Source organism: Protomyctophum parallelum, assembly GCF_964188405.1.
Source record: "Protomyctophum parallelum genome assembly, chromosome: 8".
NCBI classification, from domain to species: Eukaryota; Metazoa; Chordata; class Actinopteri; order Myctophiformes; family Myctophidae; genus Protomyctophum; species Protomyctophum parallelum.
The window spans coordinates 32,698,640-32,710,777 of NC_139703.1; the positions used below are offsets into that span (position 1 = coordinate 32,698,640).

The 12,138-nt window shown below is 40.1% G+C and overlaps 2 protein-coding genes across 4 annotated transcripts in view; both read right to left on the reverse strand.

The window, feature by feature from the left end:
- chd5 (chromodomain helicase DNA binding protein 5) overlaps nt 1–1,424 on the reverse strand; it is a 73,477-nt gene extending 72,053 nt beyond the window's left edge. For all 3 annotated transcript variants that reach the window (XM_083771590.1, XM_083771589.1, XM_083771592.1), the window contains exon 1: nt 1,215–1,424. In XM_083771590.1, coding sequence (XP_083627716.1) covers nt 1,215–1,281 — 67 coding nt within the window. In that variant the 5' untranslated portion in view covers nt 1,282–1,424. The remainder of the gene's footprint in view (nt 1–1,214) is intronic.
- Nucleotides 1,425–2,348: 924 nt separating this feature from the next.
- Nucleotides 2,349–8,971, reverse strand: rpl22 (ribosomal protein L22). Its single transcript, XM_083770658.1, has 4 exons — nt 8,894–8,971; nt 8,017–8,142; nt 7,343–7,467; nt 2,349–2,538 (listed from the first exon to the last, which is right to left on the reverse strand). The coding sequence occupies exons 1-4, from the start codon at nt 8,903–8,905 to the stop codon at nt 2,394–2,396; spliced, it is 408 nt and encodes a 135-aa protein (XP_083626784.1). The 5' UTR covers nt 8,906–8,971; the 3' UTR covers nt 2,349–2,393.
- Between the last annotated feature and the right edge of the window lie 3,167 nt (nt 8,972–12,138).

Sequence of the window (12,138 nt, forward strand, 5' to 3'; positions counted from 1 at the left end):
GTAGGCTCAGAAGACCATCATAACCAGCATAGTAAATGTCCCATGCCACTTGCAGTTTGCCAGAGTGTGATAGGCAGTAATTTACTCCCAGCTACCTTTCAGAAAAGATAAGTCACAAAGTGACAATCCAGAAGATTCCAGGTTATTCTAAACTAACGGATCTATACTATAGATCAGTGGTAGGTCAGTGGTTCCCAAAGTGGGGTTCGTATTTACAATTTACCAAACTAAAATAATAAGATAGGCTTCACAAATAGAGCCACCTGCGACATGGCTGATAGTGTGTAGACATAACTTTGTGACTTGTCACTTGACAGATAAGATATTTTACAGTTCTGTCACTTGTGCAAACCAAGCTATAGTGAAGCGCTACTTCACTTAATTGTATATTCTACCGGGCATTTCAAATTCAAAAACAGTGACCTAGGCTGTATGGATGGAGGCTTGGAGCTAACATTGAAGAGAGTGAAGAGTACAGCGGCACTGACTGGACACTTGATAAGCAATGTTTACTGTATACACGTGGCTTTCAGTTCACACCTCTGCGACCAATGGTGGAGGAAAACCTCAAGTCAGAGCATCCTGTCATCCTCCTAATGGCCTAATTAGGCCAATATGTGAAAAGAACCATACGATATGAACATGATTTCGCTTTTAATAAAAGCAAAAATAAAGGACACTTGTGCTGTCGCCGACTAGCCTATAATATGTCCATGTTTAACATGTTGTTCCAAAAGCGAACGTTAACAAGTTAATGTTATACAGCATAGCCTAGGCAATGGGGGAGAAATATCACTCACAACAGACCAAGCTACTGGAAGTCAGATCTCTGGAGAGGGTTTTGGACAAAGTTGGGTCTTAACTGAGTAAACAGTCTACCCTACGAATGTTTAAGAATATAGCTATAACAATTGCAATTCGTGATCGGATGCGATCCTTGACCATGCATGTTTTTCCTCCGGACCAAGTGGTTCCATATACGCCCAAACTGCACGCTGTGGACTCCGGCGGACGGGCTAAATAAGACCCGTACACCCCTGTAAGACACTAGGTCGTATAAAAAATAATAAGCATGACTGTGCTTCTTGCACCCCACCCCTCCTCCTCCTCTCCCTGTGCTGTGAAGAACGCAGGACAAGCCCTTTTCCCCGCATTCAAGGCGTAGCGGCGCTAAATATGTGAAGGACAGCCCGCCTCCCCTTCCTTCCCCTCACCTGGCACATCGTCTTCAAAATCCATGTCGTCTTGTCCCTCGTCTTCATTACTCAGCGACCCCGGCATCTTTATCTCATACCCCCAAAAGCCTTTAGGCTGACAATACTGAAAGTTAACCCTCCAGATGCCGCAGCCTGTTCCTTTCTCCAACCACAGGAGAATATTTTCCTCGTTCAAATAAGAAAAAATATATTTTTATTTTTTTGCTGTAAAACTGGTTTCCTCGCAAAGACAACATAAAATAAACACATTTCCCTCCACAGTTCTGTATCCAAGTCTTCCAGTCTGAAAATAAGAAAGGCAAAAATGGAACACACATGCCCAGATAGTGACGTCTGGTCTGTTGCCATGACAATCCATCCCATAATTTCACCAAGCACAACTAGTTAGTCATGCTCCCCTAGTTACCTAGTACAAGCACCGGCGACGTCGGGGCCAGTTTGGCGCACACACTGCTCTCGCCTGTCGTAGCCTACGTCTGCCCATTTTATTTTGCAACTCGCAAGTCCATAGAATTGGAGGGTTACACAAGAAATCGGATAGAAACTTCTCCCTCAGACACTTTCACAATGCCATAGTTGTGGGATATGAAATGAAAAACGTTTTGCGATGCACCATATAACAATGTGGGAAATTATCTCAAGGTAGTTTTCAGTGATTAAGGTTTTATGCAAACTACAACGTTTTCTGACATGCGCCATGACTTGTCAGGTGGGTGGGGGGGCAACTACAAACGAACCTGTTGACTCTCACAGCCACAACTCCTTTCCCTAAACTTAATTTCTGGGTAGGGTACCGGCAGGGAAAATAGCAAGTCTGCCAATTAGCTACTGAGAGCTGAGTACTGCCTGTACCACTGTACCAGAGTGGCACAGCAGTGTTGTCAAGGTTACCAGGCTCAGTCAGGGTACCCCAGAGACGTCACACTTCCAACTGTTGCACCTTTCTATCACAATTCAAACTAAGGTAAACGTATAATTAATTAATTACCATGTTAATTTACTGGTACACACATGACTCACAAAATGGGTTATTTTAAATTAAAAATCATCCTGTAGAAATGTAGTTGCTGTTCTGCTACTGTATGACAACATTTACTAATGAAAAGGGTGGAACACACCAGAAAAGACCTCTTTTTGTCTTTTATATTTTTTTATTAAAAGTTTTGTATTAAAAGTTTAATCTTCATCCTCCTCTTCCTCCTCGTCCTGGTTGATCTGGAAGTAGCGAAGCTCATAGCTTTCCTTAGTGTTGGCGACCACCCGCAGCCAATCCCTCAGGTTATTCTTCTTCAGGTACTTCTTGGTGAGATATTTCAAGTATCTGTTGGCAGATGGGGAGAAAGTAGAAAAGGTCTTAACCTCAATCAGACATAACTGTACTTTATTGTCAACTTATAAAATATTTTACAGTAAATAATTAACGGTAATGCAGTAATTGCTCAGCCTTATTTATGGCGTCCGCTCTGTATGTACTGTAGGGGGTGAGATGAGATGATGAGATTCAGTACAGTACAAGTACAGTACAGCGAAAGAGCCATCTAGAATCGATGGAAAGAATAGATGGTTTTGTTTTGTTGTGCTGATCTGATATGGTGTATATCTGATCTGATCTGATATCGGGTAATCTGACGAGGTCAGAAAGTTTTCTTAAGACTTGGAGAAAGAGACGTCAATACGGCTGAACTGAGCCCATTCTGTCCCCCTTCTGCAATCGTGCTGGTCTCGTTAGTAGTTCTAAGTATGCAAACAAATCTAGCAAGGCCAGCACGGTTCACATCATCTTGAGTCAAGAGATAGCAATTAAAACGGTTGAACCATGTAATATTTTGACATTGGTTAATTGTGTATAAAATGTCAGTCCTGTGTTGGCATGGTGTCTGTTAGCAGTCATATTTATTTTGGATGTCAGTAATTAAACAAAACACATTTCAATAGATGAAATTAATAAGGCCTTAATGTCAAGCACGTTCAAATAATGAAATTTAAAGGCCTTAATGTCAAGCACGTTCCCATAATGGGGGGTAATACGTTGGTTAGACATAGGCCTATCAACAGTCTTACAGTCATTAGTCAGACAAACCCGTGCTGTGGGTTAAGACATGTGTGGCAGGTTCAGTAATGAGCTAAGCCCTTAAAAGGTATATTCAGTGATTTCACTTAATTCAAATATCACTTTTCTTTTTTTTTATAATCCTCCCTACTATAGAGTGTGCTGACCATATAAGGAGTTTCTCCCTGTCCCTAGTTAACCCCTGGGGTCAAAAAAAGCGTAGGTTTGGCTAGAGAGCCCATCCTTTATCCAATCAAGATAGAGAGGGGCCTTCCTCCAACACATCTTGTTACCGGGCCGGTTAGCTGACCGGGGCCTCCAAGGGCTCTTTGATTGATTGAATACTTTATTAACAGTTTGCAGAAACAAGCACAGGAAAGTACAGTTCAATACAAGGTCTGCTAAGATGATAAAAACCATTTCCATTGGGATCCTTCATATTCAAATCATCACAATTCTACACTTGGTCTGCTGCTTTTTCTCCCTTTACACTAATAGCTGGGGGCGAACCCATAATTTGGCTTTTGGTGACTAGTTTTTGAATTTTGGTGTGGTGTTAGGTATGGGTATAAGGTTTGCATGTTCTCCCCGTGTCCCCTAGGGTAGGTACCCTCACAAAAAACATGCAGTAATCCTGGTCACTAAACTGCCTCCCCCTGGCCAGCCGGGGCGCCTGATGGAGGGGAAAGGAACTGGTTGGAATAACGTGTTCCTTCCACGTGCTACGTCCAACCAGGGAAACTCCCCCCTGTCAGGTGTAAAGGAGCAACTTGGACACTCAGGCATGAAGGAAGCATGAGTTCAAGTCCGTTGCTCTCCCCTTGTCCCCCATATATGGGGACTAGGTTGGTGGAGGGTGTGTAGAGCCCAGGATCACATTAGATGATTGACACAGGGGTGAAAAATGGGTTACAAATTCGTGGGATAAAATATATATATATATTAAAAAAGGTTTTAAAAAAGATGTGCAAACGCGTTGGCGCACCCCCTAGTGGGCTGTTTGCACAGACTCAAATATTAGATACATATAGCTATGGTTGTAAACCAAAATAATTGATAAAATAGATTTGTCAATGGATTATGTTACTATTGGGTGTGCTAAATAACATACTAAAAGTTTAGGAAAAATCACACCCGTGTGAACTGAGTGGTGCAACTCCCCTCTCTCTAGTCACCAAAATCCAAATCTTTACAAGTGCGCCCCCAGCTATAAGGGCAGATTCATACCAGGATGTTTTACTGTGATTAAAAATAATCCTGGAGCGTATTGTTGGAAAGTGCGCTTCGTTTGGGCAGGGTGAAAGCTCATTTGAATTAAAGTGCTGATCAAACAAACAAATTCACCAAAAGAAATGGTGGGTTCGATTCGCTTCCAAGCGCACCAGAAGGCGGGTCACCACAGGTGTGAATGCAATTGCATACAATATCGGGGATAAACCAAAGAATGTGCCATTGTGGAATGAAGTTGGCATTTGGCACACGAGGAAGGAGAAGGCATTATTACGTCACATGCATGTGTTTGGTCCGACGGGCATTAGTCCGACACCCTAGCCAAAGCCCAAACCCTAAACCTAACTTCACAGGAAGCCACAGGTTGGTTTTAACCTTCCACGCATGTCGAGAGCCACAGGTTAGTTTTAAACCTGCAACAGGTTAGTTTTAACCTGCCACGCATGTAGGGAACCACGGGTGAGTTTTAAGCGGCCACAGGTTAGTTGGGGGCGACTGTGTTGTCGGACTAATGCCTGTCAACTATTATGTCTAACCAACGTATACACTCTATTATTACGCAATACGCAGCGTAAAGATGTTCTGTGGACAGACGTGGTCTCAAAGAGATAGAAGCCCATAACACTGCAGTGTAGGCTACAGGATATTTCGCGAGAGAATGGGTTCCATCGCACATTTGCACACTGTCGCATTAAAATAAAGAGTTTGCGATCGCAGTACATAACAATCCATGACAAGATAAGTAAAAGTGGTAGTGCGGGTCATGAGAAACATAAGTTCACAATGGTACGACGACCTGGACGTGACAAACAAACAAGATTGCAAAGATCACAAGTTGGTAAAGTTGCAGCGAGTTGCACGGACCCCGAGGCTGTCCGTGAACAGACAGTGGTACAGCTGCGTCTATTGGAGAGAGTGGATTAACTTGTAAGGGACCCTAGGGTACCGCTGTCCAAAATACAGAAAAGGCAACCGAGGGTCCCAAAAGGGGCTAGTCTGGTGACATGACATCTAAATTCAATTTATGTTGAAACAATTCAGTTTAAAAAGAGACAGGAAATGGCAGGACAGTGAGATGGAGGATGACATGCAGCAAAGGGCCTTGTGTCTGCCCGACTCACCCTGTTCGGCCCTACATTTTTTTTAAACTTTGCTGCCCCTAGTGTATATTCACATCATATTCATATTAAAATCATATACATTCGAAATTCAAAATAATTTGAAAATTGTGACATGTGGTGTTTTAAAAGGAATATTCAAATATCATTTTTGGCCAATTCTGGCAGCACTATTGTACAGTCTTGACCATACTGGCCACAATAGTGACAATACACATCATGTCTCCAACATTGACAAACCACCATGCATTTATATCGGGCGTGTTGGATTGACTAAAATCAAGCAAGTATTCCTTCAAGTAGATTTCCATAGTATACTAATTAACTGAATCCAATAGCTTCCACAATAATTCAACTAACTAGCTTAGGAAAAGTTGGCAGCGACGTCAAGTGTACCATGAGTAGTTTAACATGCCAGACCAATGGTTAGCCCCTCTCGGAACCCTCCATAAAGCTTTTCTGAAATTTGGATGTAACTTTATGTAGGGTCCCTGTGCGTATCTATATTTTCGTATGGGAATTTTGGAACGTGGGCATAAATATGCTCGGTAACATCGTATCTGCGGCGTTTGACGGCCTCTTTTTGTTTGAGTTATTCTGAATTCGTGAACTATAAGTACCTATACATACCGCTGCGAATATCTCCTGTGGAGCGGAAGCCATTAAGTATTTTTAATCTGTGTTTGACCGATTTGGAAGCTTGGATTCTTCTTGTTTATTTACCGTTCATTGTACCGCCTCCCGATGTGCGGTTGGCTTGTGCCGGCTACGTGCCTGCCTCTGATCTGCTCTGTCATAGCTATAGCGCCACTAGCTAGCCAGATAGGCGGTACAATGAGGTGTCAATAAACAAGGAAGGAAAAGAAGAATTAAAGCGACCAAATCAGTCAAACAAAGATTAAAAATACTTAACGGCCCTCACACGAAGAAAAGTCCTAAAAGAGCGCAGACAGGCCGTATTCACGGTGTTTATGTTTTATTTATGTCCGCGTACCAGGTGGCAGGGTAGAGATGGAACAGGACCCCATGCTATCTGGGTCGTCAAAAATGTCAGAAACTTCAGTAGCATTGGGTTCTGCTTGTAGGGCTAACCAATGGTATGGTCCGTTAAATCCATTACAAATTCAGTTCATGCTATCCACGTTTTTCCCCGCCAAGGCACTGGGGCTCCTTGTGTGTGTGCTTTGCTTCCTTCAGGCCGCGTTGCCATGTCTGCTTATTATAAGCAACCTTTTTTTTAACACTTTATTTTTATTGATGCAGCAATGAATAAACATAAATGTGTACATTTTGCTGTATCCGACATGTAAAATTATAAGCAAACTTTGACTTGTTTTTTTCTGTAAAGTCACAGGTTACTGGTTGATGTTTTTTTGGGGCTTGATTCTAAAGTGTACACAGTAGTTGCTTATTTGGGCTTGCTTCCACATTTCTTCACATCAAGTAACCCCAGATTAATTGTCCACATCTGAACATATTTTGTGCCTTTTTTATTAAAATATTCAAAATATTTCTATTTATTCTCAATGTGTTTTTAAATAACAGATGTACAACCTCACAATGTGTCGCTGTGAGCTTGTAGATCAGCCATTTTCATTTGTGGTTGTTTTCATAGACCTGGTCACTTGTTTCTCTTGCAAAACTGGCAACACAGCAAGAGAAAGAGGAACTTATGCACACAAAAATGCAAAGACTTATGGGCCATATGAAAAAGGTGAATGCTATACCTCTTGGAGAAGGGAACCTCAGAGTTCACAGCAATTTTGCTCTTGCTCCTCTCAATGGACACCACACCACCGCCCAGGTTTCCAGCTTTTCCATTCACCTTAATGCGCTCCTGAAGAAACTGCTCCTAGGGTAGAAAAGAGATGTGTACAGCAGAGCACAGCATTTTAGCAACTATTGTAAAATCAAAAACACTGAACTTCCCACAATATTTACTTGTGAGAAGCTGAGATACGGTGCCAAATGATAAGGTGACAGCTGTAGCAGCTGATTGTGTTGCTTTATTTTTGAACATCAAAAACACAATGGATCATTGAATAGCTAGTTCACGACCTGATTGAAGCCATTCAATTTTGTGAGAGACAGGTGTTGCGCCATCCTGTGAGAGGGTTATCTAATAGTCCAATAAACAGGCTGTACACTTAAAATTATGGATTCACAAGATCTGGCATTTATTGATTGCCCACAATTATCCCAAATTGAATGGTCATGTGATATACATATGAACAGCAAAGACATATATGAAAGCAAATACGACCTGTTACATCACAAATGCAACACAGGATTGAACTGTGTTCAATAGACAGCAATGTGCAAAGGGATGATGCTTTGCAGCTGCTATGCATTATGTAGGAGAGATCAGATGGAAATACAATAACATAACTAATCTTCTTACAAAGTTGGCAGCATCCATGATGCCATCCTCAACAGGGTGGGTGCAGTCCAATGTGTACTTTAGGATCTGCTTTTTCTTCTTCCCACCCGGCTTCCTCAGCACTGGCTTCCTCAGCACTGGCTTTTTCTAGTTAGTAAACAAAGTCAAAAATAGAAAAGGGAAAAAGTCAGTTAAGACACACACACACACACACACACACACACACACACACACACACACACACACACACACACACACACACACACACACACATTTGAAATAGTATAGTACAGTCTACCAAAATAATCATGTAGCTTCTTAACAGTCAGAAACTGTTAGATCTATAGCTGTCTGCTCCATTCCTATTCAAGAGACAACTTACTGACAGCTGGTATTAGATTTGCTGAGCCAATGGACTAATACTTTATGGTGTCGTCCACAGTTAACAGTTGTGCTTGAAATGTACTGTAATTCTCCAATCTGTTAATAAATGCATCCATCAATCAATCCATTGGCTCAGCAAAAATAGTCTGTGCAAAACACAGACTGGCATTAGTTTAGCAGCACGAGTCAGTGATTGATGAATTTAGTAAAACACTTAGTTGTACGACAGGTAAAAGTTCAGTGTTGTTGACGAAGTATCCTCCTCACAAGTTGCCGTTACTGGGAGTGGACGCTAGCCTATACTCCTCTACTCTACTGCATTAGCATTTAGCCAACGTGGTTTAACCAACAAGGTAAATAAAGATCAGTAAAGAGCTTTTTACTACTGCAGTAGACGTATTGATATACGTGCACTAAATACACACTTGTGTGTTTAGAAGACAAGCAAGAATGAACACGTACACACTGTGGATGTACACATTTTAGTCATAGAGTATTATATTTTAGTACTCACAATCGGAGCCATGACTGACAAATTTGGCAGAAAAGGAGGAGGAAATGCTACACAGGAAGTATAATAACCCGCAGCACAATCGATGCACTCATCGATTTGTCTATATCTGGAATCGATTGGAAAGAGACCAAGATGATTGATATACAGTACAACTTATTCTAATGTTCCATCTGGGGACTGTTATTTAACGGTTTTTAGTACGCCAATAGTTATGAGGTATGTGGGTTTTTTTGTGGTGCAACCACTCCTATAAATGGTAAATGGTGCATTTATATAGGGCCTTTATCCAAGGAGCTTTACATAGATTGTGCATTACATTTACCCATTCACCACTCACACACATACACCAATGGCGGCGGAAACCATGCAAGGCAGTGAAGCACCAACATCAGGAATGTAAATTATCGATGAAAATGCTTCAATCATGGTGCACTTTGAGATCAAAATGAAGAGGCTAGATCTATAATGAACTAGAACTGCACTCTGTCGAGTGCATACTTGCTTGTTGCACACTAGTAGGCCATAAATGGCCAACTAGTGCGCAAGCAGAGCGCGCATGTAATGTTTTCGCCCACTGTAAACTGCCAAATCTCAGTATCTCTGTGAAGGAATGTTTGAAATGATTAATGTTTAGATGTAATTATTTGCTACCTACTATACATGTAAACATTTAGTATTAAGTATGATTCTAGTTTCTATCTATATAAGAAATACTGTTTTATCGTTGTAGATATATTCTGGATCCCTTTTTTTTTTCAGAGACAAATAAATCACTTATATGTGTTGAAAAAAAAAGGTATATAAACTGAATTAAAATATGTTATACAGTATACTTTTTCTGTAAACGGTGGAATCTCAATATCTCTGTGAAGGAACATTTGAAATGTGTAATTATTAGGTGTAACTATTTACTACCTATCTAATTTATGTATGTAAACGCCTATAAAAAAAAGTATATAAACTGAATTAAAATTTTAATTTTAATTTTAAATCTATTTCATGTTAGACTATAGTGATATTAATACTAAATCATGGTCAGAGTAATATGTGTCTCTCTTTCATCATTTAGAGCTAGTCATACATCAAATCTGTACCCATATTGCTGGACCAATGATGACGAAATGACCATATTTCTTACATACACACCACGTACTCTAGTCCCAGCAGATCAGGCACAATTTGGTAAATTATTTTTTTATTGATTATGTATATAGTATACGTATGACTAGCTCTAAATGATGACGTAAGAAATATATATAGTATATATATAGTATACTGTATAAAGTGTGTAGTTGTAAGTTGATTAGCGGTATTCTGTGGTCACTTTGGTCCAAAAACCGTGACAGCCGTTCCGCCATTTCAGGACCCCCCCAGAAAAACATCAAATCTGTGCCCGTATTGCTGGACCAATGATGACGAAATGACCATATTTCTTACGTCATCATTTAGAGCTAGTCATACACGTATTTCTTACGTCATCATTTAGAGCTAGTCATACACATACACACACATTTGAGGCTTACGCAGAAAAACATCAAATCTGTGCCCGTATTGCTGGATCAATGATGACGAAATGACCATATTTCTTACATACACACCACGTACTCTGGTCCCAGCAGATCAGGCACAATTTGGTAAATTATTTTTTATTGATTATGTATATAGTATACGTATGACTAGCTCTAAATGATGACGTAAGAAATATATATAATATATATATAGTATATAGGCATATACTATATATGTATACATATATACTCTATACTCTATACTGTATAAAGTGTGTAGTTGTAAGTTGATTAGCGGTATTCTGTGGTCACTTTGGTCCAAAAACCGTGACAGCCGTTCCGCCATTTCAGGACCCCCCCAGAAAAACATCAAATCTGTGCCCGTATTGCTGGACCAATGATGACGAAATGACCATATTTCTTACGTCATCATTTAGAGCTAGTCATACACGTATGTGTATGACTAGCTCTAAATGATGACGTAAGAAATACGTGTATGACTAGCTCTAAATGATGACGTAAGAAATATGGTCATTTCGTCATCATTGGTCCAGCAATACGGGCACAGATTTGATGTTTTTCTGGGGGGGTCCTGAAATGGCGGAACGGCTGTCACGACAAATGGACCAGGCCGATCACATTACTTGCGCGCTCTGCTTGCGCAAGTAACTACACACATTAGAGTATTATCATCTTTACTGTGCTATTGCCAACAATTCAATCAACCAACTGCAATGAACTGCAAACCACTTCACCTGTGGGCAGTGGGCCACAGGTGTATTGCATAATGCAATTTGCAACTTGCATTCAATATGTGGCATATTATCAAATTATTCTGTCTTGTGTGAGATCTTAATTCTATTGCATATTAAAATAATAACTTGTTTTTGGATAGGGCACAGCTGGGAAACTTTGATGATGGAGAGTGCCAGTGCCACTATATTTGAACACTCACTCCAGAGGGCCACAATGCATATAGTAAAAAATAGCTGATCTACAAGCTCAAACTGCAGTGCGTTTCGAGCTCGTAGATCTGCTATTTTTTAATTGGAATCCTGAATTATTTTTAGCTACCGATATTTCTTTTTTTTTTAATACTGTTTTTATTAGGCATTTTTTGTATGTCAACATCAGAATATTATCAACAATGATAATGTGTAGTTCTGTTAAATAAAATGAAAGAAATAACAGGCAATGTAAATGTTCCACATACAATACATAATAAAAAAGACATATAAATGTGATAAACATGAAAAAACAAAAAACAGTTAAACAAGTGTGAACAGACAAACAAAACAGACAACAGGACAGACACTCTTGCTCTCAAACTTTTCCAACATGTTGTAAATTAAGTGAATTACAGACATTCTTTTTTTAAATGAGAAAAAATAAAATAAAGAAAAAACACTCAGTTCCTTTTTTTTTTTTCATTGTGCTATCTATTGTGTAGGAGGGGTTAGCGTGCACCTATTGAAATATTCAATGAAGGGTTGCCATGTCTGGTAGAATCTATCTTCACTCCCTCTCAATTCAAACTTAATCTTTTCCAATTGTAAGTAGTGCATAACATCTCTCATAAGTGAAGTGTGAGTCGGAACCTGTGCTTGTTTCCAATTCAACAGTATCAGTCTGCGAGCCAGTAGAGTCACATATTTCACCATGTTATATTGGAAAGTAGACAGTTTGACCCCGGTCCCCCTGACTCCCATAACTGCTGTCAATGGATCCGGGTCAAAA

Excerpts from the sequence above, each read along its gene's own strand:
- rpl22 (XM_083770658.1), bottom strand. Across the intron at positions 7,468-8,016 it reads TCATGGATGCTGCCAACTTT|GAGCAGTTTCTTCAGGAGCG; the intron begins GTAAGAAGATTA and ends TTTCTACCCTAG. Across the intron at positions 2,539-7,342 it reads GAGGTTCCCTTCTCCAAGAG|ATACTTGAAATATCTCACCA; the intron begins GTATAGCATTCA and ends ATCTGCCAACAG.